Here is a 25,099-nt window from a genome sequence, read left to right as displayed (position 1 = left end):
TGTTATATATATGGGGGATACAACCATCCCAGCTCTGCAGAGTTTAGTGCGAAGAGACAGAATCATTAGATCATTTGTTTTGGTTCCTTCCATAGGCAGCTTTTTTTTGGAACCAGGTTCAGAATGGCTGAAGAATTGCTACATTTACCTGGAGCTAACTCTGCAAATAGCACTGCTGGATGATTTGAAAAGTCACCAGTATATCAAAAATATAATAATACTCTTAGCAAAAAAAAAAAAATTTCATTTACAATCTGTAGAAGCTATGAGAATAGAAAGGTTCAGAACATTTGTCAAACATCACAGCACAAAAATATATGGCATCTAGAAATCAAAACTGGATGGTGTTCAGAGATAGATGGCAGGGGTTGAGTGGAGCTCAAGGGAGGGACAAAAAATAACAAGATAACTAATGTAAAATATACTGTGTCAGTAAAATGTATATAGTATGTATAAGCTGGAAGTAGAAACCTAAGGGTTGTTGCCCATTGGTTTACTCAGATTAGGGGAGGGGTGGTAGGGTTAGGGGAAAATAATAAAGGAAAATATATTTATAAATATATATATATATATTTACAAAAAAAATATATGGGGGATTGGAAATGATGCAGACAATTACATTGATGGAAGCCACAATCTATCTGCAATATTAAAGCTGATCTAGCCCCTGTGTATCATAAAGCTGAATTGATGTACCCTCTGTATCATAAACACTGTGTATCATAAAGCTTACTTTTTGTTTCACACATGAAGTGTTCCAAAAACATATAGTATGATATTTGCTCAAAAACCACATTCTCAAAAGTTGCAATATTATATGTGAAGTATCATGGGATTTTCTACATGTGAAACTATGTAGCCTGTCTGTAAGAGTCAATTTGTACAGCATTTGCACTCACGGGTGCAACAATTGTAGACGCTTACAAATCACGCCTCAAAATATGTTCATGAGCCAGAAACAACAATAGCATGAGACTAGTGTTCAAAAGGATTTTGGCGCTCCAAAGATACGGTACGGTACTGTACTCTGTGGGGTGGAATTACAGCCCCATTCTAAATACTGCAATTCTATCCCCGACCACAACAATTCCCCACAATGCACTATAATTGACAGCATGCTGCCGTAAAACAAGTATTTTATTGTTGATAATACCCCAAAAATTACTTTTTTTTTAAAAATTACTTTTTAGATTACAGTTTTCCATTTAAGTGTACATCTCAAAACCATGTATGCAAGAAACCTTGACCTGGTGCACACATATTTCTCTTCCCTCAGTTTGATTGAAGGCCTCAATCTGTCTTTTTGCCTTGTGACTGATTCCTTCTAGAAAGAAAGAAAGAAAGAAAGAAAGAAAGAAAGAAAGAAAGAAAGAAAGAAAGAAAGAAAGAAAGAAAGAAAGAAAGAAAGAAAGAAAAGAAAGAAAGAAGCAACAACACAGCTAGCTACTAGTTTAAAGCAATGAAAGATCTAATTGTTACAAAGGTTGAATGTATAGGCTACATTTATGAGAATAATACATGCAGCGTATCAAGCTTGAAGACGATACACTCATTTATCACTCAATAAAGTGTTATGAGTGAGTGAACCACAAGTATCTTTCCAGGGTGTTGATGCACCCTCTTCCCAACGCAGCCTCTTCCAACACCACGGTCAGAGATGGGCAGTATTTCTGTTACATGTATTTGAAATATATATATTGTATTACACTGGGCTGAACTACACTCAATGTTTTTTGTAACAAGGTACTTTTGAGAGCTGTAATTTGCATTTTCACAATTTTGTGGCCCCCTTTCAACCTGCATTGGTATCAGAAGTCTGATGGCACTATGGTGTGTTAAGAGAGTCTGCTTAATGAACTAAATATAAATGTGTATGTAAAAATTGCAGAGCATGCTGAGTATTATTCTAATGAGCTCCGCCGCAAAACAAGGTTTTGTCTAGAAGGGTAACAGATTTTTTCAAAATTAGCAGGCGTAGTTGTAGACTGCAATTCGGGGCATTTCTTGATCTGGGTGTTCCCTGATATTAGGACACGCCCATTGATACCTGCCATTGGTCAGTTCCGGTGTGATGAGACTGATGGTTTCTCGAGACAGAAGATTTGTTTTCATAGCAGGTTAGGATATCAGGTTAGGTAAATTCAAATCAAATCAAATTGTATTTGTCACATGCGCCGAACACAACAGGTGTAGACCTTACAGTGAAATGCTTCCTTACAAGCCCTTAACCTACAATGCAGTTTTAAGTAAAAAATTGATAAATAAAAAATGTAAGACACACTAAAATAACAGTAGCGAGTCTATATACAGAGGGTACCGGTACAGAGTCAATGTGCGGGAGCACAGGTTAGTCGAGGTAAATGAGATAATATGTAGATGTAGGTAGAGTTAAAGTGACTATGCATAGATAATAAACAGAGTTGCAGCAGCGTAAAAGAGAGGGGGGGGACAAAACAAATAGTCTGGGTAGCCATTTGATTAGCTGTTCAGGAGTCTTATGGCTTGGGGGTAGAAGCTGTTAAGAAGCCTTTTGGACCTAGACTTGGCGCTCCGTTAACACTTGCCGTGCGGTAGCAGAGAGAACAGTCTATGACTAGGGTGGCTGGAGTCTTTGACACCGCCTGGTATAGAGGTCATGGATAGCAGGAAGCTTGGCTCCGGTGATGTACTGGGCCGTACTCACTACCCTCTGTAGTGCCTTGCGGTCGAAGGCCGAGCAGTTGCCATACCAGGCAGTGATGCAACCCATCAGGATGCTCTTGATGGTGCATCTGTAAAACTGAGAACCCATGCCAACGATTTTTAGTCTTCTGAGAGGGAATAGGTTTTGTCGTGCCCTCTTCACGACTGTCTTGGTGTGCTTGGACCATGTTAGTTTGGTGGTGATGTGGACACCAAGGAACTTGAAACTCTCAACCTGCTCCACTACAGCCCTGTCGATGAGAATGGGGGCGTGCTCGGTCCTCCTTTTCCTGTAGTCCACAATCATGTCCTTTGGCTTGATCATGTTGAGGGAGAGGTTGTTGTCCTTGCACCACAAGACCTCCTCCCTATAGGCTGTCTCATCGTTGTCGATGATCAGGCCTACCACTGTGGTGTCATCGGCAAACTTAATGATGGTGTTGGAGTTGTGCCTGGCCATGCAGCCATGAGTGAACAGGGAGTACAGGAGGGGACTGTGCCTAATAACCTTAGTGTTCTTGGGCACAGGGACTATGGTGGTCTCCTTGAAACATGTTGGTATTCCAGACTCAGTCAGGGACAGGTTGAAAATGTCAGTGAAGACACTTGCTAGTTGGTCAGCGCATGCTCAGAGTATATGTCCTGGTAATATGTCTGGCCCTGCGGCCTTGTGAATGTTGACCTGTTTAAAGGTCTTACTCACATCAGCTACGGAGAGTGTGATCACACAGTCGTCCAGAACAGCTGATGCTCTCATACATGCTTCAGTGTTGCTTGCCTTGAAGCGAGCATAGAAGTCATTTAGTTTGTCTTGTAGGCTTGTGTCACTGGGCAGCTCGCAGCTGTGCTTCCCTTTGTAGTCTGTAATAGTTTGCAAGCCCTGCCACATCCAACGAGCGTCGGAGCCGGTGTAGTACAATTCAATCTTAGTCCTGTATTGACGCTTTGCCTGTTTGATGGTTCGTCGGAGGGCATAGCGGGATTTCTTATAAGCTTCCGGGTTAGAGTCCCGCTCCTTGAAAGCGGCAGCTCTACACTTTAGCTCTACCATTGCATATCACAGTCATAGCAAGTAAAAAGTTTCTGTAACCGTTACTTAGAATGTCGTTGCTGTTCAGGCCGGCTACTTTCAAATGTATTTTAGTATTTTAAAATACAAGCATTGTGTAGTTTATATTGATAGAATGATATTTATTGTATTTTGTAATTCAGTTTTGTAATTGTGTTTAGTCATTTTTTCTCATCCCTGACCATGGGTAAGGGAAGGGTAAAAGTGATGTTTTACTTTGATGTCAAGTCAGCTCATATTGTTGCTACCTTAGCTGTTGTGCTAGCTAACATGCTACTGAACAGTGACACTAGCATATTGACATGCATATTATTGATATTAGCTAAAATACAGAAATGTATTCACCAAAAAATATGTGCTTAGGCAAATCATTCTCAATTGTGCAAAATATGATAGCCAATGTTAGCTAGCTAAGTTCTAGCCACTAACTAACTAGCTCGCTAGCCAGACAGTGCTGCTGACAGATTGAAACTGTTCTAGCAACAAAATGTTTTTCACTCTATTCCATAACACATGATATTGCTAAGCAGGCATCAATTATTTAACAAAATGTTTATTAGGATGTTAGACACTCAGTGAAAAACTTTGGTAGGTAGCTACATTGGTTGGTTTACATTTTCTAACAGATGTTTCTTCACCCCCTGACTAGTCGTCAATGGTTACTGGTCTTGGAACTCATGTGTTCACCAGAAACGGCTTCTGGTAAACTGTTTGCCACTAGTGGCAATACATGTTGTCGCCACAGATTCAAATAGAATCTTGAGAGAATTGTTTGCCAGAAAAATTTCACTAGTGGCAATAAATATTATTGTCGTAGATTCACCACTAGATGCAAACATTTGCAAACTTCTGGCAACATTTTGTGGCACACTATTTAGTTTGCAGCAAATTTGCCATAAACTTGCGGGAAGTTTGCCGCAATAAATTATATATTGTTCATGACACAGGAGGTGACAGTTGGTCATGAAGATGTGTGTGTTTTCAGAGGACAATAATGTGCTGTGTGTCATATAAGGGAAATTTAGGAGGAAGTTTGCTCCAAAAGTGTTTGGTGTGCGTTTTATCACACTGCCTACATCATACTCACTGTATGCCGAAAAAAAGGGCCTTGAGGTAGATGATACGTGACAAGAGCAGACAAGACAAATGCGTAAACAATGCCCAGAAGCTTGTATTTTTGGAATTTAAGTGATTTAGTAGCCAACTGTTTTGGGAAATTACACTGTAAAGATGTCAGATCAGCCAAGTGAATAAAGCCACCGTAGCCCCAAATGAAATAACTTTTGCTGACTTAGTGGCAGTGAAGGGAGAAGGATGGGGGAGGGATGGGGGGAGAAATGGGCAGGCTCTTCTCCTCCACCACACAGACTGCTGATGCTGTGGATTGGTGGAACAATAACCACTCAGGAGGAATTGTGAGGGCACCGCGGGGATGGATGGTTCTCCAGAAAAGAGGGGACAGAAGAAGGGAGGATATCCTGCTTCCTGCCAGGGGAAGTGAGGGGAGGCCAGAGCATGCAGACCCATTGTGGAAAGCCCAACATGGAGCCCTGTCACCCTGCACCATCATAAGCTGAACGAGGCTGGGGAGGGCCTGAAAAAAACACAATCATACACCGTCATGTACTAACATACAGAGAAATACATGAACAAAATGTAAACACACATGTAAATGCACTCATACACAGTCCATGCTCATGTGGAATCATATCATCAAACAGATTTCTTTCTCTCTTTCTCTTTATTATTTTTTACCCCCAAAAATATGTTTCATTTGTACAAACTCACGCTTTGTTTTTGTGGATAATATCATAACCTAGCAAGGGAAAAAAATCTGGGATGTAGAACAACATTTATGTATATTCTTACACATGCACTGCACTTAGTAATAGAACAGAAAAATCATATATTCTCTGTTATAAAATCTGTAAGAAGTGACATGACAGGTTTTTTACATTCTCAAAGTGCCATAGTTCAGGTTGGGGGCAAGTGGAATTGGAGGGTAAAAAACCCCACTTGGAACAAGGAGGAAATAAGATAACACTGAGACAACACATAGTCCTCTGATATGTCCTCCCTCCCCTTTACGGGAACACATTGCCGAAGAGTTCCCTTTTAACTTGCAAAAACACCACAATGTCGTCCTGTCCCTCCTTTCATCAGAATCATCATTATGAAATGGATCAATCTGTCTTTGCTGTGGTGCACACAGTAATCCTCTCCAATTCTTCTCATGTTCTCCATAACATCCTATTGTCATCGCTGTGTGAGCCCGTTCTTGCTTTTGTCTTCCTTTGGTTTGGTGACTCCTTTGTCTCTGTCATAAAGTTCATCATAGTCCATAGTTTTTTCTCATCCGTGGCCGGCAGCTCAGATCAGAACATCCTCTCGGTGTTGAAGACCCTCAGCTTGGTCATGAAGTTGAAGTAGATGAATGCCAGACAAACGAGCAAGTTCTTCATCAGGTAGAGGAGTGGCGTTACAAAGCCGAAGAAGGCAATGAGGCCGATACGCACAAACAGGAAAGGCAGATCCTGCAGGGCCACGCCTAGCAACGACAGCAGAGGACTGTGGGGCATGACTACCAGCCGCAGGCACGACAGGTAGCTGAAGATGTAGATAGGGAACACCCAGCCCGAGTAGTAGACCGCCGGGTGCCCTGCCACCCTCACCATCTCCACCGTGTCCATCCAGAACAGAAAGCTGTCCACAAACACTTCGGCTCGGGCATCGCTGGCACACAAGAAGTGTAACGGGCCTGTGTAGGCATATGGTGAGACGCCGTGGTCCGCGGACATGCTGGCCGAGCGTGCAGAACATGCCGAGCGCGAGCTCAGGCCTGACATGCTGAACTGTCTGCCTTGTATCTGGTTACCTGGCATCCCCTGGAGTGTCCAATTGGCCTCTGGTTGAGACCCCGCCCCGTTCTGGTCCTGCCCATTTGGACTACCAGGTTGCCCTGGTTGTGTAGGTTGCCCGGGCACAGCTGGCGTTACGGGTGCCGCAGGGTTTTCTGGGTTTACCGGTGTCACTGGGGTTACGTTCGTGACGACAGTGGAAGGGATCTCAGCATCTCTGGCCAATTCGTTAGCTGGACGGAAAGACAACAGCACATGGGTATGTTAGCCATGATAGAACAACCCAGATCAGAACATCTCATTATGGCACAGACCCATGGAGCACACCACGTCACTTCAACGTGGACAACTGGGTAATATTTGGTTGAGACGTTGATCGATAAGATTATAACCTACATTCACTCCCTCAAAAAAAACGCCAAAAGTTTGTTGAATTCCAAATGTGTTATCACTATGCTTTCAACCGCACAGCCAAATTTTTATGGAAGAAACGTGTCTGATTTTTGGTTTAGTAGTCACTGAAATGTTTTATCACTGCACTTTCAACCATTTAAAAGCACAACAATGTTCAAATGGGAATACGTCAGATATTTTGTTTATTTATAAAAAAACGTTCATGTGTTATCACTGCGCTTTATCTTATCACACAACCAAATGACCTGGATTGCGGTTGAGTATACTTTAAAAGTACGTACACTATGCATAGTGCAAGTGATAAATGCACTTTGAAATTCTTTATTATAGCAATTGTGAAGATCTCCACAAAACTACGACCTTTGCATGCTACCTTGAATATGCACCTTTTCTAAGATTACATAGGAGGACATTATAGTTACAGTAACTTCAAAATGTGGCCATGGATGTGTTACTCTTTAGGCCATTTACTGTATTACAAAAGTAATATTGAATTGTGTTTGGTTGACAATATAACCAAATATCAACATTTAAAGGAGATGTATCTACTTCTTGGATAGTTTAATCTGAGCCACTGGCTTAATCCTCTTCTTTAACTTTCATTTTTGGTAGAGTTGCAGACGTGAATCCAACATAGCCTGTTTACGTGTTAACAAATGATATCTACTCTATTGCAAAAGTGATATTGAATTGTGTTTTGTTGTCAATACAACCAAATATCAACATTAGAAGGTTATGTACACTACATTGCCAAAAGTATGTGGACACCTGCTCGTCGAACATCTCATTCCGAAATCATGGGCATTAATATGGAGTTGTTCCCCCTTTTGCTGCCTAACAGCCTCCACTCTTCTGGGAAGGCTTTCCACTAGATGTTGGAACACTGCTGCGGGGAGCGTTCTCCTGGCATCCGCCAAACCCATCCGCCTGGGAGATTCATCACTCCAGAGAACGCATTTCCACTGCTCCAGAGTCCAATGGTGGTGAGCTTTACACCACTCCAGCCAACGCTTGGCATTGCGCATGGTGATCTTAGGCTTGTGTGTGGCTGCTCATCCATGGAAACCCATTTCATGAAACTCCCAACGAACAGTTATTGTGCTGACATTGCTTCCAAAGGCAGTTTGGAACTTGGTAGTGAGTGTTGCAACCGAGGACAGACGATTTTTACGTGCTACGCGCTTCAGCACTCGGCTGGTCCCCTATCCGTGAGCTTGTGTGGCCTACCACTTCGCAGCTGAGCCGTTGTTGCTCCTAAACATTTCCACTTTACACCTTTTAGCAATGGGTGTGGCTGAAATAGCCAAATCCACTCATTTGAAGGGGTGTCCACCTACTTTTGTATATACTGTATAGTGTATGTTCTGTTTGGATAGATCCATCTGTGCCACTGACTTAGACTGGCTTTAATTCCAATTTGTCTATAAATGAATCATTTATATGTTGGATCTCAACCAAAAATCTTAAAGAATGTCACGCCCTGATCTGTTTCACCTGTCCTTGTGATTGTCTCAACCCCCTCCAGGTGTCGCTTATTTTCCCCAGCGTATTTATCCGTGTGTTTCCTGTCCCTCTGTGCCAGTTCGTCTTGTCTGTTTCGAGTCAACCAGCGTGTTTCTCCCCGTGCTTTTGCTATTCCCTCTTTTGCTAGTCCTCCCGGTTTTGACCCTGGCCTGTTTTCTGGACTCTGTTCCCGCCTGCCTGACCAGTCTGCCTGCCCTGACCTCGAGCCTGCCTGCCACTCTGTACCTCCTGGACTCAGATCTGGTTTTGACCTTTTGCCTGTCCATGACCATTCTCTTGCCTACCCCTTTTGGAACTAAGAAATATCAAACACTCAAACCATCTGCCTCCCGTGTCTGGGTCTGGGTCTGGGTCTGTCTGGGTCTGGGTCTGTCTGGGTCTGGCCCTGAGCCCTTATAATGAAAGAATACGACTAAACAGCACTAAATCAAATCAAACTTTAAATGCACTTTAAATAATTGTTTTATTTGATTTAGTCCTATTCTTTCACTTAAATTTGTTTGAGATGGAGATGTGAACCCAACATGTTAATAACTCACTTGTAGATTACATTTGAAATCAACCAAAGCAGGAAACTCTATTTAGTTGAATCCTGGGTTGAATTGAAACAATACGTGTTCTATATAGGCCTAAACAGTATAATTAATGATATACAGTATGATTAAAGTATGGTTTCATTTAATTTCATGTCATGTCTCTTTGAAATTACTTCAATAGCAACAGTGAATCTATAAACATTTTAAGTGGAGTATTCTCAATAATCATTCTCACGATAATACATTGGTAGTAGCCAGTGTCAAATAGCTACGCTGGGCTTGGTTAAAACCCTGGATAGGAGACCAAAGGGTAGCTATAGATCAATTCTCCAGTTGGAGATGCTGCCAAGCCTATTGCTTTTTTTCTGATAGTGGATATAACATTGAAGATCTGATGTTGTTTCAAAAGGTACAAATTCAACGTTATTTTATGATACTAGATTTGTCTATGTTGAAAATTGGTTAGCATTACATAATCCTGGGGTTGTAATTTCAACTTCAAAGAAGTTTGACTTTTTGCAAATCCAATGTACTTTAAAACATAGATTCCACATCACAATACATTGACAAATGACATTAAAACAACGTTGATTTAACCAGAGTCCAACAAAGTAGAACACAGCACAAGACAAGGATTTTCTCTCTGGGCTATATAGGCACTATATTTGACCAACAGCTTTTCTGATCAGTGGAAAAGGACAAACGTTTTGGATCTGGATCATTTCTTCAAATAAAAGGATTCCAAGAAAATGACAGCCGCCCTTAGAACAACGTCATGGTTTTTGCCAATTCAGCACTGTTACGAATAATCAGTTGGTGGGTCATACATAGAATTTCCTGTTCATTTCCTGAGATAGAGAACATATCCCCTGATAGTGTGAGTATTGTTGTCGTTGTGAAATTACACTACTGTAGGTCCCGCTGCATGTGACAAGAGGTTGTGCTCAGTGGATCATGTAACGTTTGGTTGAGTACACGCAACAGTAGCTCAGCCTGGCCTCAGATCCATACACAGTATACTACACGTATTTTTGTTCACCTACAAGACGTATGATATGTACTAATGGTCTAGTAACTTTAGACAGAAACGAAAGTAGGGAGGTTGGTCGGGAGGATGGACGAGCGTCTAGCAATCCAAAGGTTGCGCGTTCCACTCACGTCAGGGAAAACTGTAGCTTTTAGCTAATCTTTCCCCTAAACTTAACCTATTTCTCCTAACCTTTTACATAGATTATCCTAACCTTTGTCATTAGTTCTCCTAACCACCAATGTAAATTCTCCCTGTATTTCTCATTTGTTGTTACAACGCAACAAGCAACATGGTCTCAGCGAAAGACGCATAATACTACGTCATCCAATTCATATGCTATTGTACAACCGAGCAAGAAGTATTCTACTATACATCCTCTAATTTGTATGATATGGTAAGACCGCTATTCTATTCACAACGTAAAGTAATATACACTATATATACAAAAGTATGTGGACACCCCTTCAAATTAGTGGATTGGGCTATTTCAGCCACACACGGTTCTGATAGGTGTATAAAATCGAGCAAACAGCCATGCAATCTCCATAGACAAACATTGACAGTAGAATGGCCATACTGAAGAGCTCAGTGACTTTCAACGTTGCACCGTCATACGACAAGTCCGTTCGTCAAATTTCTGCCTTGCTAGAGATGCCGCGGTCAACTTTAAATGCTGTTATTGTGAAGTGGAAACGTCTAGGAGCAACAACAACTCAGCCGTGAAGTGGTAGGCCACACAAGCTCACAAAACGGTACCGCCGAGTGCTGAAGCACTTAACTTGTAAAAAAGCATCTTTCCTCAGTTGCAACACTCACTACCAAGTTCAAAACTCCATCTGGGCCTCCCGAGTGGCTCAGCAGTCTAAGGCACTGCATCGCAGTGCTAGCTATGCCACTAGAGATTCTGTGTTCGAGTCCAGGCTCTGTCCTAGCTGGCCGCGACTGGGAAACCCATGAGGCGGCCCACAATTGGCCCAGTGTCATCTGGGTTAGGGAAGGGTTTAGCCGGCCGGGATGTCCTTGTCCTCCCCGAGTCCGTACGGGAGTTGCAGCGATGGGACAAGACTGTAACTACCGATTGGATACCACAAAATTGGGGAGAAAAAGGGGTAAAAAAAACTAAAAGGTTAGCACAAGTACTGGAAATGCGTTCTCTGGAGTGATGAATCACCCTTCACCATCTGGTATTCCAATGGACAAATCTGGGTTTGGCAGATGCCAGGTGAACCCTACCTGCCCCAATAGTGCCAACTGTAAAGTTTGGTGGAGGAGGAATAATGTTCTGGGGCTGTTTTTCATGGTTCGGGCTAGGCCTTTTAGTTCCAGTGAAGGAAATCTCAACACTATAGCATACAATTACATTCTAGACAATTATGTGCTTCAAACTTTGTGGCAACAGTTTGGGGAAAGCCCTTTCCTGTTTCAGCATGACAATGCCCCTATGCACAAAGCGAGGTCCATTCAGAAAAGGTTTCTCGAGATTGGTGTGGAAGAACTTGACTGGCCTGCACAGAGCCCTGATCTCAAACCCATCAAACAGATTTGGAATGAATTGGAACGCAGAGACAGGCCTAATCGCCCAACATCAGTGCCGGACCTCACTAATGCTCTTGTGGCTGAATGGAAGCAAGTCCCCGCAGCAGTTGTCCAACATCTAGTGGAAAGCCTTCCCAGAAGAGTGGAGGCTGTTATAGCAGCAAAAAGAGGACTAACTCCATATTAATGGAGATGATTTTGGAGTGAGATGTTCAACGAACAGGTGTCCAGATAATTTTGGTCATGTAGTGTATCTTTCAAAATGGAGGGAACTCATTTACATACCAAATCCAACGAATTGCCAGGTTGAGTAGCTAGCCAATGTTCAATTAAACGTGTGTGTTTAACGCAGAGCTTTGTATTCTCACCGTGTCCAGTGAGTCGACTGTGGCGGATCCTCTCCACAATATCGATGCAGATGAGAGAGAAGAGCACCAACGACACAGGGAGCTCTGCAAACGTATCCTGTCTTATACTGTTATTGATCTGCACCTGAGAGAAAACAATGATCAAAACCAATCAGTGATTCAAATCAGACTACAATGCTAGCCCCGAATGAGATCTAATGAAACCCTCATGTGCCAGTCAGGTACCAGCTTGACTTCCCCTCCAAACCTTCTCCAAACACTACATACAACCCTATGAGTGCTATACATTGAGTGTACAAAACATTAGGAACACCTGCTCTTTCCAGGACATAGACTGACCAGGTGAAAGCTATGATCCCTTATTGATGTCACCTGTTAAATCTACTTCAGTCAGTGTAGATGAAGGGGCGGATACAGGTTAAAGAACGATTTTTGAGCCTTGAGACGATTGAGTCATGGATTGTGTATGTGTGCCATTCGGAGGGTGAATGGGCAAGACAAAATATTTAAGTGCCTTTGAAGGGGGTATGGTAGTAGGTGCCAGGCGCACTGGTTTGAGTATGTCAAGAACTGCAATGCTGCTGGGTTTTTCACGTTCAACAGTTTCCTGTGTGTATCAACAGTCCACCACCCAAAGGACATCCAGCCAACTTGACTCAATTGTGGGAAGCATTGGAGTCAACATGTGCCAGCATCCCTGTGGAATGTGCCCCGACGAATTGAGGCTGTTCTGAGGGGGAAAAAGGGTGTACAACTTAATATTAGGAAGGTGTTCCTAATGTTTTGTACACTCAGTGTATACTCTCTGTGACACTTGGTTAGTGGGCTAATCACTTAGCTCTGGTATGTACTCCACAGGACACAGAACAAAAGAGACTGGGCTGAATTTATGGCTTCTCTTATGTAAAAGAGAGTAGATAAACCAAGGACCTGAGTCACCCGTGGACCTTTAGGAACCTCTAAAAAGTGCTTCATAGACAGCTAATAGGAGGTGGGCACATCACAGACAGGAAGCGGGAAAGTGCCAGACAGACAGCCAATGTGACCAGGGTGGCTGGGACAGGAAGAGGAACTCAGCTGCTTATCAGTTGCTCCTTGGTCATAGGTCTGTAGATTGCTCCCTTGAGAAACCAACTGTTCCTCTGCTCTCATTACCTTTATCCCCTCCTCTCTCGTAAGAGCCCCACTATGACACTGCACTTCAAGGAACTTTCATAATGCTGTGATGGTGCCATAATGGTAGAATAGGTAGACTACAGACGGCATTCTGCGTAGGAGGGTTTGATGTGCATGGAACCATCTACACAGGGGATGGGCAACTTGATGGGGGTGGGGGCTACAAAAAAACAGAACTCATCATGAGGGGCCGCAGTGGCTCGTCGATCTGCCCAGTGGCTCGTGGGCCCCCCTGCGTGCAAAACATTTTAGCGGCAAAAGTTTCCTGCAAATTTCCTGCAATTATGCACATTTTGTAATGGGGCAGAGAGAAAATGTTGCCGTTTTATAGCAAGTTTGCTGCAATTCTATAAATTTTTCCATGGGGCGGACAGAAGATTTAGCCATTTTATAACTCATTTCATGCAATTCTACACATTTGCCATAAGGTGGAGGCAAATGTTTGCCAATTTTAATATGATAACTGATGATCAATGGGCCCCATCCGGGTCGCTAATTCAACCATGCTTTCTAAAAGTTTAGATAGCTAGCCACTAGACTAATTTACCAATAAATAAATAAAAATAGCTGACATGGGCTAATTGAGTGACTGCTGATGCACAACCAAATTTTGAAATTGCACGTTGTATATTCTATTATTCTAACTGTTCCGCGGGCCGACAAAATGGGGGTGGGGGGGGTGCCAGTTGCCCATCCCTGATCTAGACATACAGTAAAATGACATAGAACTGGAGTAGTACAATCCAGACATTGACATCTACTTGTTTTCATCGTTCCTCGACTCCAATCAGGGACTGATTTAGACCTGGTACATCAGATGAGTGGACTCTCGGGCTGCTCAATGGCATTAATCTATTAATCAACTACTGGGGGGAGGAGGAACTGAAAACTAGCAGTACTGCAGACCTCAAGGCTTGGAAGTGAATACCTCTGACTTAGAATGTCTCTCTGAAAGTGTCCCTCTCATTTCAGAGAGGTAACCAACAGGTCGAGTGTCAATGGTCAAACATAGACACACTGAGATGAGAATAAACAAATGATGGATACTACTGGGGTCATATGGTTTACCTCTGAGCTGGCGATGAGAAAGGCAAAGCAGGGTAATGTGGAAAGTGTCAAATAGACCAGGGCCACCGGCCTCCTGAGAGAGAGACAGAGAGAAAAGGAGAAAGGAGATTAAGGAGGGATAGTTTGAGTTATAGGCTAGAGGTTTTTAAAAAGGAAAATATCGATGCATTTGGAAATGGATACTGCCAAACCAATTGCAGGCCCGTCGAGAATCGGACACAGCACAGCTACCGGTCAGGTTCACGCCACAAAGACCAGACAGCCATTACTACACCCCAAGGCTCTGTTCCAGAAAACACTGTGCTGTTATATCACAGCTACAGCTCCTAGCTCCTAGCTTAGATAGTGGATTCCCAACTAGACCACAGACCAGACAGGCCAGACAGACACTCACCACTTCTTCCTCCCGACAAGAAACTTCTTATTCGTGAACACCATGTACTTCATGGGTACCCAGACCAGCAGGGCAGCAGAGGTGACATAGGCGATGGAGGAGGCCACGGTGAGCCAGTAGGCGGTGCTTGCGTCGCCGGGCGGCTGCGACACGCTCTTGACCCGCGCTACAATGAGGGCGAACCTCTGCATGACGATGAAGAGCGGCACGCACAGGCCTGCGAACTGCAGCACCTCGCACAGGGCGAACTTCAGCGTCCTCCCCGAGGCCATGCTGTGGCAGCCCCTGTGCTGGGGGCACTGAAAAAAAAGAGGGAGGGAGGGAGAGAGGGAGAGAGGGGGCTGTTGTCGCAGTGAAGCGACCCCTGTCCCTCTGCGGGCTGGTTAGGCCTCGGCCCGCTGCATTGTCTGTGTCCACTAGCATTTTCCACACGCTACAACCCCGGCTCACTGCTCTGCCGTTTGCTTACACTGCACTAGGCATTGTGTACCTGTATCGGCGCCAGCGGGACGGTGTGATGCGGCTGCCCCTCTAACCTCTTTATGGAGGTTACAAACAAATGATCTCTCTCTCTCTGGCCCTTCAAGGATATTATTTTTCAGAAAGAGGCTGAAGCCTTGGAAGAGATGTGAAACCAAAAGGAAAAGATCTATGGAGCAGAATCATATGGAATAATATAAGGACAACACCATACATGTCCAGTCCCATGTTAAATTAGCAGAGAGAAAGAGAGCTCTTTCATGCTTTGGCTGTGCTGTGCATTGCATGTTCATTCTGCCATGAGTACACATTCCCATCTTGTGGTACTCTGCAACACTCTGCCAGCAGTGTGACACAACACAGTGTTGGACTGCAACCAAAAGCCATAAAACATCAATCTCAAGAAGCGTGTTCTCTGACACTGTAAAAGAGATGTAGAGATGATGTATTCCCTTCCAGGCCAGACCGAAGTGAGTGTAGGGGAGACAGAAAGAGAACAAGCACAAGGGAAGGAGGGAGGAATAGAGAGTGGGGAAGAAGAGAGAAGTTAAAGTGAGGAAAAGAGAGGGAGAGAGTCAACTTTGAAGACAAGCTAAATCAAGTGTTACTGAAGAGATATGGAATTACGTTAGTATTGAATTATTTGATCGTATTTGTACTGACGTGTATGTGATCAGTCACACAGTACATACACACAAAAAGCAGGTCACGTGGAGGAGAGGCATTGGCCCGTGAGGTGTTGCTTAATTTGTTTTTTGAAACCAGGTTTTCTGTTCACTTACGCTATATAAGATGGAAGGGAGTTCCATGCACTCATGGCTCTGTATAATACTGTATGTTTCCTTGAATTTGTTCTGTACCTGGGGATTGTGAATGCAGATTAGTAAATTACAAATAAAACATAATAAAGAGTAACTCTATCTGACTGATATACAAGAGGCTATGAGAAAGATAATCCGACGGGCACTCTGTAGTCGTGAACCTAACCATGCAAGTTTACCTACAATAATGAGATCTATTTATGCGCACTGACTCCCTGCCTCCAGGGTCCTCCCCCTCATACAGTCTGCGCTGGGCAGACGTTGAGATTACCGTCTAACACAAACATCGTGCTTGGATCAAATGGCAAATATGACTAGGCTCCCAATTGCATTTACAAGCAGCAGGTTACTCTCCAGTGACCCTTTACTGGTGGTGAGGTATTCGCTAGTTGTGTGACGACACACTCCTCAGAATAATAAGCATGCCACAACATTCCTCCTGCCAATTCAGTACAGCTAAAATAGAAATACACTGTATAAATCAATAGTTAATAACATCTCTGGTTGTATTCTGCTGAGCGTACATGCTGGCGATCAATTTTAGATGTTAATGAGTCGTTCCACCAATTCGGTGCCTTTTGGAAAGTGTACTTGGTCCCTAAAAAATGTGATTTCACCTCATTTTTACATTCTGTCATAAAGAGCACATGTTCAACTCCATAGAAAACATATTTTCCCACCTCTAGAGGGTAGCCCTTTCCTGCAATCAAATTACCTAGTGGCCTCATTGGTAGAATATTATTATATATATTATATTTTTGATAATTTCATAATTAATAAACATTATTTATTTAAAAAACAATGAAAATCTTGTGTTTCTACGTCAAACAGTTTTGTTATATTTCAGTCTTGTAACGGTTGTCGTCGGGAGAAAGAGAGGACCAAGGTGCAGGGTGGTAAGTGTTCATCTTATTTAATGAAAGTGAATACTTCAAAATACAAAACAACAAAGTGAAAACCGAAACAGTTCTATCTGGTGCAGACACACAAAGACTGAAAATAACCACCCACAAAACACACTAGAAAACAGGCTACCTAAATATGGTTCTCAATCAGTGACCTTGATTTGGCCTGCAGTAAAACGTTGAATAAAAACATACCGTTTGGATTAAGATATCATTTAGATATAATGGAGGCTTTAAGTGAGAGGTTTAATGCCTTAATATTCATTCGTTTTTACCCTCCAAACTCATGTTCGCTATATAAATAAGCCTGTTTAACATTGTCTGGTTTAATATTTCAAATCAAACAAAATATTATTTTCTCACATTACTTTAAAAAAGATTCTCATGGAGCCGGTAGAGCCATTAACAGATACATAAACTGCGATATCAGGGAATAAATCAGAGTAATTTTTCCGTAGATGGACAGGTAGATTTTCGTCGATTTTCCGTCCCTGTCCACGGTTTCAAGATCCTATTTATTTTGTTAAGTTTACTATGAAAGTTAATAGTTTCAAGAGTGTTAGTCTTTTTACGGGATATGTACACCAAGCACATCAACTTCCCCATCCACCCATTTAATCAGGAGACCACATGGCAATTTAATATATAGTACACTTATCATAGTTGGGTTTTAGTCCAGAAAAACTGGAAAAATGATCCAGGTCCTCAATAAGGCCCTTCAAGGTTGAATATTTAGGATTCAAGAGAACTCTTGAATCATCGATGTATATTGATAGTTTTGTCTCTTAACTATTCATTTTTATCCCCTTAATGTTATCATTGGATCTGATTTTTACCGCTAACACTTCAATGGCCATAATAAATAGGTATGGTGACAGAGGGCGACCTTGTTTTTCACCTCTTGACAGCTCAAAATTTTCAGAGAAGTAACCGTTATTTATTATTTTACATAAAGTAACAAGGTTGACTGTAACAGGGTTGATGATTTCATCTGCAGTCAGCTATAAATCCCCTTGTGACAGGGGGAAATGAAGCTCGTTGTGTGCAACTGAGAGTGACAATTGAATGCAATTGTTAAATTTCAATTGTTAAAACATTTCTAGCCTGTCTATCTTTTGGTAACAGGGTTGATATGCTCAGTTTCCCACCACAAAACACCGGAACATTTCTGAAACGAGTAGACCCAGCTCACCTGCTTTTACACTATGATTTGACTATTAGATGTTCAATGTTTCTTTTGGAAAAAAATGTTTTTGAAAGGAATAGTTTCACCAAAAAAAATTGAGTTCAGTTCACGTAACAGGGTTGACCTTAAAATGAGGGACATGAATCTCTAATCAGATTAAACAAATAACAATCTTCAGAAATGACTTTGTCAAAGCAACAAAATAACTAGGGCTTTTCAATGATGGTGAAAACTTGGAGAAATGTTGGGGTTAAGTGGGTTAAAATCTTCCTCGAAATAACAGAGGGTGCACTGAGGGACCTGTCAAAATGTAAAATGTTGGCACTTAAGCAAGTATTTATTCATATATTAAATATGATTTATTCAATTCTCCATGTGGTCTATATAAAATGGCATTTAATTTAAGGATCCACCCCTTTTTCCCCAATTTTTGCCTAAAATTACATAGCCAAATCTAACTGCCTGTAACTCAGCAAGGATATGCATATTCTTGATACAATTTGAAAGGAAACACTTTAAAGTTTGTGGAAATGTGAAATTAACGTAGGAGAATATAACACATTAGATCATCTTTGAAACGCAAGAGAAAGGCGATATTGTGTTATTCCAGCGCAGTTGCAATTTAGATTTTGGCCACTAGATGGCAGCAGTCTACTGGCAAAGTTTTATACTAATCCAATGAACCATTGCATTTCTGTTAAAAAAATTGTATTAAGACTGCCCAAATGTGCCTAATTGGATTATTAATAACTTTTCAAGTTCATAAAATGTGCACTCTCCTCAAACAATAGCATGGTATTCTTTCACTGTAATAACTACTGTAAATTGGACAGTGCGGTTAGATTAACAAGAATTTAAGCTTTCTGCCATTATCAGATATGTCTATGTCCTGGGAAATATTCTTGTTACGTACAACCTCATGCTAATCGCATTAGCCTACGTTAGCTCAACCATTCCGCAGGGGACCCACCGATCCTGTAGAGGTTTTAAAGCTGCAATAGGTAACTTTTTGGGACACTGAACCAAAAACACATAGAAATGTCAGCTACTCTAACTTCTGCGATGGATGCAAGGCCCTCCCCCGCCCTCCTTTCGGCAAATCAAACCACGATTACATTTTGCTCCTCCCTTCCTAATGGCAGAAACTCAAACAGGATGTACCCGTGACAAGGACTATTCAACACTGGTCTGACCAATCAGAATCCATGCTTCAAGATTGTTTAGATCATACGGACTGGGACATGTTACGGGTAGCCTCAGAGATTAATAGTGATTTATACACTGATTCGGTGAGTCCGTTTATAAGGAAGTGCATAGGAGATGTTGTACCCACTTAAAACCTACCCTAACCAGAAACTGTGGATAGATGGCGGCATTCACGCGGAACTGAAAGCGCGAACCTCCGCATTTAACCATGGAAAGGTGACTGGGAATATGGCAAACAGTGTAGTTATTCCCTCCGCAAGGCAATCAAACAAGCAAAATGTCAGTATAGGGACAAAGTGGAGTCGCTATTCAACGGCTCAGACACGAGACGTATGTGTCAGGGTCTACAGACAATCACGGACTACAAAAAGAAAACCAGCCACGTCACGGACACTGACGTCTTGCTTCCGGACAAACTAAACACCTTCTTTGCTAGCTTTGAGGATAATACAGTGCCATCGATGTGACCAGCTACCAAGGACTGTGGGTTCTCCTTCTCCGTGGCCGATGTGAGTAAGACATTTAAACGTGTTAACCCTCGCAAGGCTGCCGGCCCAGACAGCATGCCTAGCTGCGTCCTCAGAGCATGCGCAGACCAGCTTGCTGTTGTGTTTACGGTGTGTTTACGGACATATATATCTCTCTCCCTATCTCAGTCTGTTGTCCCCACATGCTTCAAGATGGCCACCATTGTTCCTGTACCCAAGTAGGCAAAGGTAACTGAGCTAAATGACTATCTCCCTGTAGCACTCACTTCTGTCATCATGAAGTGCTTTGAGAGATTAGTCAAGGATCATATCACCTCCACCTTACCTGTTATTCTAGACCCACTTCAATTGGCATACCGCCCCAATAAGTCCACAAACAATGCAATTCAGCATTCAACACCATAGTACCCTCCAAGCTCATCATTAAGCTTGAGGTCCTGAGTCTCAACCCCACCCTGTGGATCCTGGACTTCCTGATGGTCGCCCCCAGGTGGTGAAGGTAGGAAACAACATCTCCACTTTGCTGAACCTCAACATTGCGTGCTCAGCCCCCTCCTGTACTCTCTGTTCACCCATGAATGCGTGGCCATGCACGCCTCCAACTCAATCATCAAGTTTACAGTAGTAGGCTTGATCACCACCAACAACGAGACAGCCTATAGGGAGGAGGTGAGGGCACTCAGAGTGTGGTGTCAAGAAAACAACCTCTCACTCAACGTCAAAAAAACAAAGGAGATGATCGTGGACTTCAGGAAACAGCAGCAAACAGCACCCCCTTTCCAAATCGACGGGACAGCAGTGGAGAAGGTGGAAAGCTTTAAGTTCCTCAGCGTACACATCACAGACAAACTGAAATGGTCCACCCACACAGACAGTGTGGTGAAGAAGGCGCAACAGTGCCTCCTCGGGAGGCTGAAGAAATGTGGCTTGTCACCTAAAACCCTCACAAACTTTTACAGATGCACAATTGAAAGCATCCTGTCGGGCTGTATCACCGCCTGGTACGGCAACTGCACCGCCCACAACCGCAGGGCTCTCCAAAGGGTGGTGCGGTCTGCACAACGCATCACAAGGGGGCAAACTACCTGCCCTCCAGGACACCTACAGCACCCAATGTCACAGGAAGGCCAAAAAGATCATTAAGGACAACAACCACCATAGCCACTGCCTGTTCACCCTGCTACCATCCAAAAGGCGAGGTCAGTATAGGTGCATCAAAGCTGGGACCAAGAGACTGAAAAATAGCTTCTATCTCAAGGCAATCAGACTATTAAACAGCCATCACTAACACAGAGAGGCTGCTGCCTACATGCAGACTTGAAATCATTGGCCACTTTAATAAATGGATCACTAGTCACTTTAATAATGCCACTTTAATAAATCAAATCAATTCAAATGTTATTAGTCACATGCGCCGAATACAACAGGTGTAGACCATACAGTGAAATGCTTACTTACGAGCCCCTAACCAACAATGCAGTTAAAAAAAATATGAATAAGAAATAAAAGTAACAAGTAATTTAAGAGCAGCTGGAAAATAACAATAGCGAGACTATATACAGGGGGATATCGGTACAGAGTCAATATGCGGGTGTACCGGTTAGTCGAGGTAATTGAGGTAATATGGACATATAGGTAGAGTTATTAAAGTGAATATGCATAGATGATTACAACAGAGAGTAGCAGAGGAAGGGGGCAATGCAAATAGTCTGGGTAGCCATTTGATTATATGTTCAGGAGTCTTATGTCTTGGGGGTATAAGCTGTTTAGAAGCCTTTTGGACCTAGACTTGGCGCTCCTGGGCCGCTTGCCGTGCGGTAGCAGACAGAACAGTCTATGACTAGGGTGGATGGAGTCATTGACAATTTTTAGGGCCTCACTCTGACACCGCCTGGTATAGAGGTCCTGGATGGCAGGAAGCTTGGCCCCAGTGATGTCCTGGGCCGTACGCACTACCCTCTGTAGTGCCTTGCGGTCGGAGGCCCGCGCAGTTGCCATACCAGGCAGTGATGCAACCAGTCAGGATGCTCTCGATGGTGCAGCTGTAGAACCTTTTGAGGATCTGAGGACCCATGCCAAATCGTTTCAGTCTCCTGAGGGGGAATAGTTTTTGTCGTGCCCTCTTCACGACTGTCTCTGTGTGCTTGGACCATGTTAGTTTGTTGGTGATGTGGACACCAAGGAACTTGAAGCTCTCAACCTGCTCCACTACAGCCCCGTCGATGAGAATGGGGGCATGCTCGGTCCTCTTTTCCTGTAGTCTACAATCATGTCCTTTGTCTTGCTCATGTTGAGGGAGAGGTTGTTGTCCTGGCACCACATGGCCAGGTCTCTGACCTCCTCCCTATAGGCTGTCTCGTCGCTGTCGGTGATCAAGCCTACCACTGTTGTGTCATCGGGAAACTTAATGATAGTGTTGGAGTCGTGCCTGGCTATGCAGTCATGAGTGAACAGGGAGTACAGGAGGGGACTAAGCACGCACCTCTGAGGGGCCCCTGTGTTGAGGATCAGCATGGCGGATGTGTTGTTACCTACCCTTACCACTTGGGGGCAGCCCGTCAGGATGTCCAGGATCCAATAGAGATTGCATCATCTGTGGATCTGTTAGGGCGGTATGCAAATTGGAGTGGGTCTAGGGTTTCTGGGATAACGGTGTTGATGTGAGCCATGACCAGTCTTTCAAAGCACTTCATGGCTACAGATGTGAGTGCTACGGGTTGGTAGTGTATTTTTAATATAACAGACTTTTAATTTTAAAAACTTCTTCAGGCTAGGGTCCTTTTTTCTCAATTTCCACCTGACTGACGTGCTCAAAGTAAACTGCCTCGGAATAGATATGGTAGGAGAAAATCCAAAGATAAACCAACCAGATTTTTTTTTGAGAGAGCCCATGCTCTTACAATGGAAAGTATAGGGAAATATTTAAATCTAGCTCCCAGTATGCAATTCCTATGGCTTCTGCACTCTATGTTCAAGGTTTCAGGCTTGTTTCTTCCAAAACGAGTAATAAATATGAGTTTTAGTACTGGGACACACTATTGGAAATTCGTGTTTGAGCGAGCGAACATACTTCTTTCCATATGAAATATTGCAGTTTGATTACATTTTAGGTTATCTGAGGAGTCAATAGGGGTGGCAGGGTAGCCTAGTGTTTAGAGCATTGGGCTAGTAACCAAAAGGCTGCAAGTTCAAATCCCTCAGCTGACAAGGTACAAATCTGTCGTTCTGCCCCTGAACAAGGCAGTTAACCCACTGTTCCTAGGCCGTCATTGAAAATAAGAATTTGTTCTTAACTGACTTGCCTAGTTAAATAGAATGTATTTTGACTTGTTTTAACAAAGTTTAGCGGTAGATTTTTGGATTCCTTTCTCCGCATGGAGTGGATTACTCAAATCGATGGCGCAAACTAACCTGACTTTTTGGGATATAAGAAGGATTTTATCTAACAAAACGACACTACATGTTATAGCTGGGACCCTTTGGATGACAAATCAGAGGAAGATTTTTAAAAAGTAAGTGAATATTTAATCGCTATTTGTGAATTTATGAAACCTGTGCCGGTGGAAAAATATTTTGATGTGGGGCGCCGTCCTCAAACAATCGCATGGCATGCTTTCGCTGTAATGGCTACTGTAAATCGGACAGTGCAGTTAGATTAACAATAATTTAAGCTTTCAACCGATATAAGACACTTGTATGTACCTACGTGTTTAATTTCCATAATTTGTATGATTATTTATTTGAATTGCGCGCCCTCCAGTTTCACCGGAAGTTGTCCCGCTAGCGAGACGCCTATCCCAGAGAGGAAAATCCAATGTTGGTGAAAAAGAAATCTTTAAAGATTCATACGGGCACAAAAGGCACTCTTTTTGTGGAACGACCCTGATGACTATCAGTTTCAGAGAGTTGATGATAGCCTACCCTCCTCATCTGGCCAGATGCCTTCTTTGAGCATAAGGACACACTTGGCAAGAGATTACACCAACAAGGGGAGGATGTCTGTGATTCAATCACTGAGGTGTGAATGATGCCAACGATCTCCATGTCATTCACACACAGAGAGTAGTAAAGAAAGGAGATAGTGATATGAACACACACACACAAACTCATGCGCACACACACACACACACACACACACACACACACACTGTTGAAACCAACGCTGAGACAGAAATTTGAGCACTTGTTACTGGATCAGGATTATGTGGCCTGCACTATATTTGCTGGCGTCTTTAGTTTACACAAATTTCTACTGGGCACTACGAGAGGAGCTAATTTTACATCCTGCAGTGATGCACTTTCTCAGGCTGTGTCTCCACTACTCCTTTAACCCAGTCCCAACAGTACTCCTTTAACCCAGTCCAACACTGTCCCTCTAACCCAGTCCAACACTGTCCCTCTAACCCAGTCCAACACTGTCCCTCTAACCCAGTTCAACACTACTCCTTTAACCCAGTCCAACACTGCTCCTTTAACCCAGTCCAACACTGTCCCTCTAACCCAGTCCAACACTACTCCTTTAACCCAGTCCAACACTACTCCTTTAACCCAGACCAACACTACTCCTTTAACCTTTAACCCAGTCCAACACTGTCCCTTTAACCCAGGCCAACACTGTCCCTTTAACCCAGTCCAACACTGACTCTTTTACCCTGGCCAACACTGCTCCTATAACCCGTGACAACACTGCACCTTTTACTGCAGTGGGCTAAATCAGGGTCACACATGGTAGTTTTACACAAATCTACCTCAAACACATGGTTATGGACTTATGAAAAAGAAGACACCTGTAGATATAGAGTTGAAATTTATTCAATTTTGAGTTTGCATCCCAATATTACACTTTATATACATCACATATTACTGAAATATAAGAAAACTAAAACACCAGATTTTCAGTTGTAATTGAAAAAAACATGTTTATTCATTGTGAAATTATGAAAAATATTTATAACATTCGACCCATGAAGCCACTAGAGGGCGATTTTGTCATTTGACTGCAGGGAATTAACCCGGCCCAAATACATTTAAAAACTCTACAGTCAAAGATTTAGGGTTTTGAATGCAACCCTGATCATACCAAGGGAGAATCTCAATTCCACAAACCTTGCATCCTCTCTCCTCGCCTCCTCAAAACCCATTGGATGAAAAAGCCAGAGGTCAGGCCCCTCGAACCTTCAACCTTCTCCTCCAATGGGTTTTGAGAAGGAGGCGAGGATAAAGGAGAGAGGACGTGAGAAGAATGCAATTGAGATTCTCCCCAAATCTACTTCTAGCCCCTGAAGGCAGAGGGCAGTACCCTACTGTAAATCTGAAAGAGATCAGAGATTGGGAAGAGATCTGAAAGAAAATTCAACA

At 43.0% G+C, this 25,099-nt stretch overlaps 1 protein-coding gene across 1 annotated transcript; it reads right to left on the bottom strand.

The window, feature by feature from the left end:
• Nucleotides 1–6,126: 6,126 nt before the first annotated feature.
• LOC120050682 (transmembrane protein 236-like) lies at nt 6,127–14,927 on the bottom strand. The gene is made up of 4 exons (XM_038997258.1): nt 14,656–14,927; nt 14,262–14,334; nt 12,018–12,141; nt 6,127–6,842 (listed from the first exon to the last, which is right to left on the bottom strand). Exons 1-4 carry the CDS (start codon nt 14,925–14,927, stop codon nt 6,127–6,129), a joined length of 1,185 nt encoding a protein of 394 aa, XP_038853186.1.
• Nucleotides 14,928–25,099: the final 10,172 nt, after the last annotated feature.

Source organism: Salvelinus namaycush, chromosome 7 (genome assembly GCF_016432855.1).
Source record: "Salvelinus namaycush isolate Seneca chromosome 7, SaNama_1.0, whole genome shotgun sequence".
Lineage (NCBI taxonomy): Eukaryota > Metazoa > Chordata > Actinopteri > Salmoniformes > Salmonidae > Salvelinus > Salvelinus namaycush.
The sequence above is the reverse complement of the archived record's forward strand: the minus strand, read 5'-3'. Positions and strand labels throughout refer to the sequence as shown.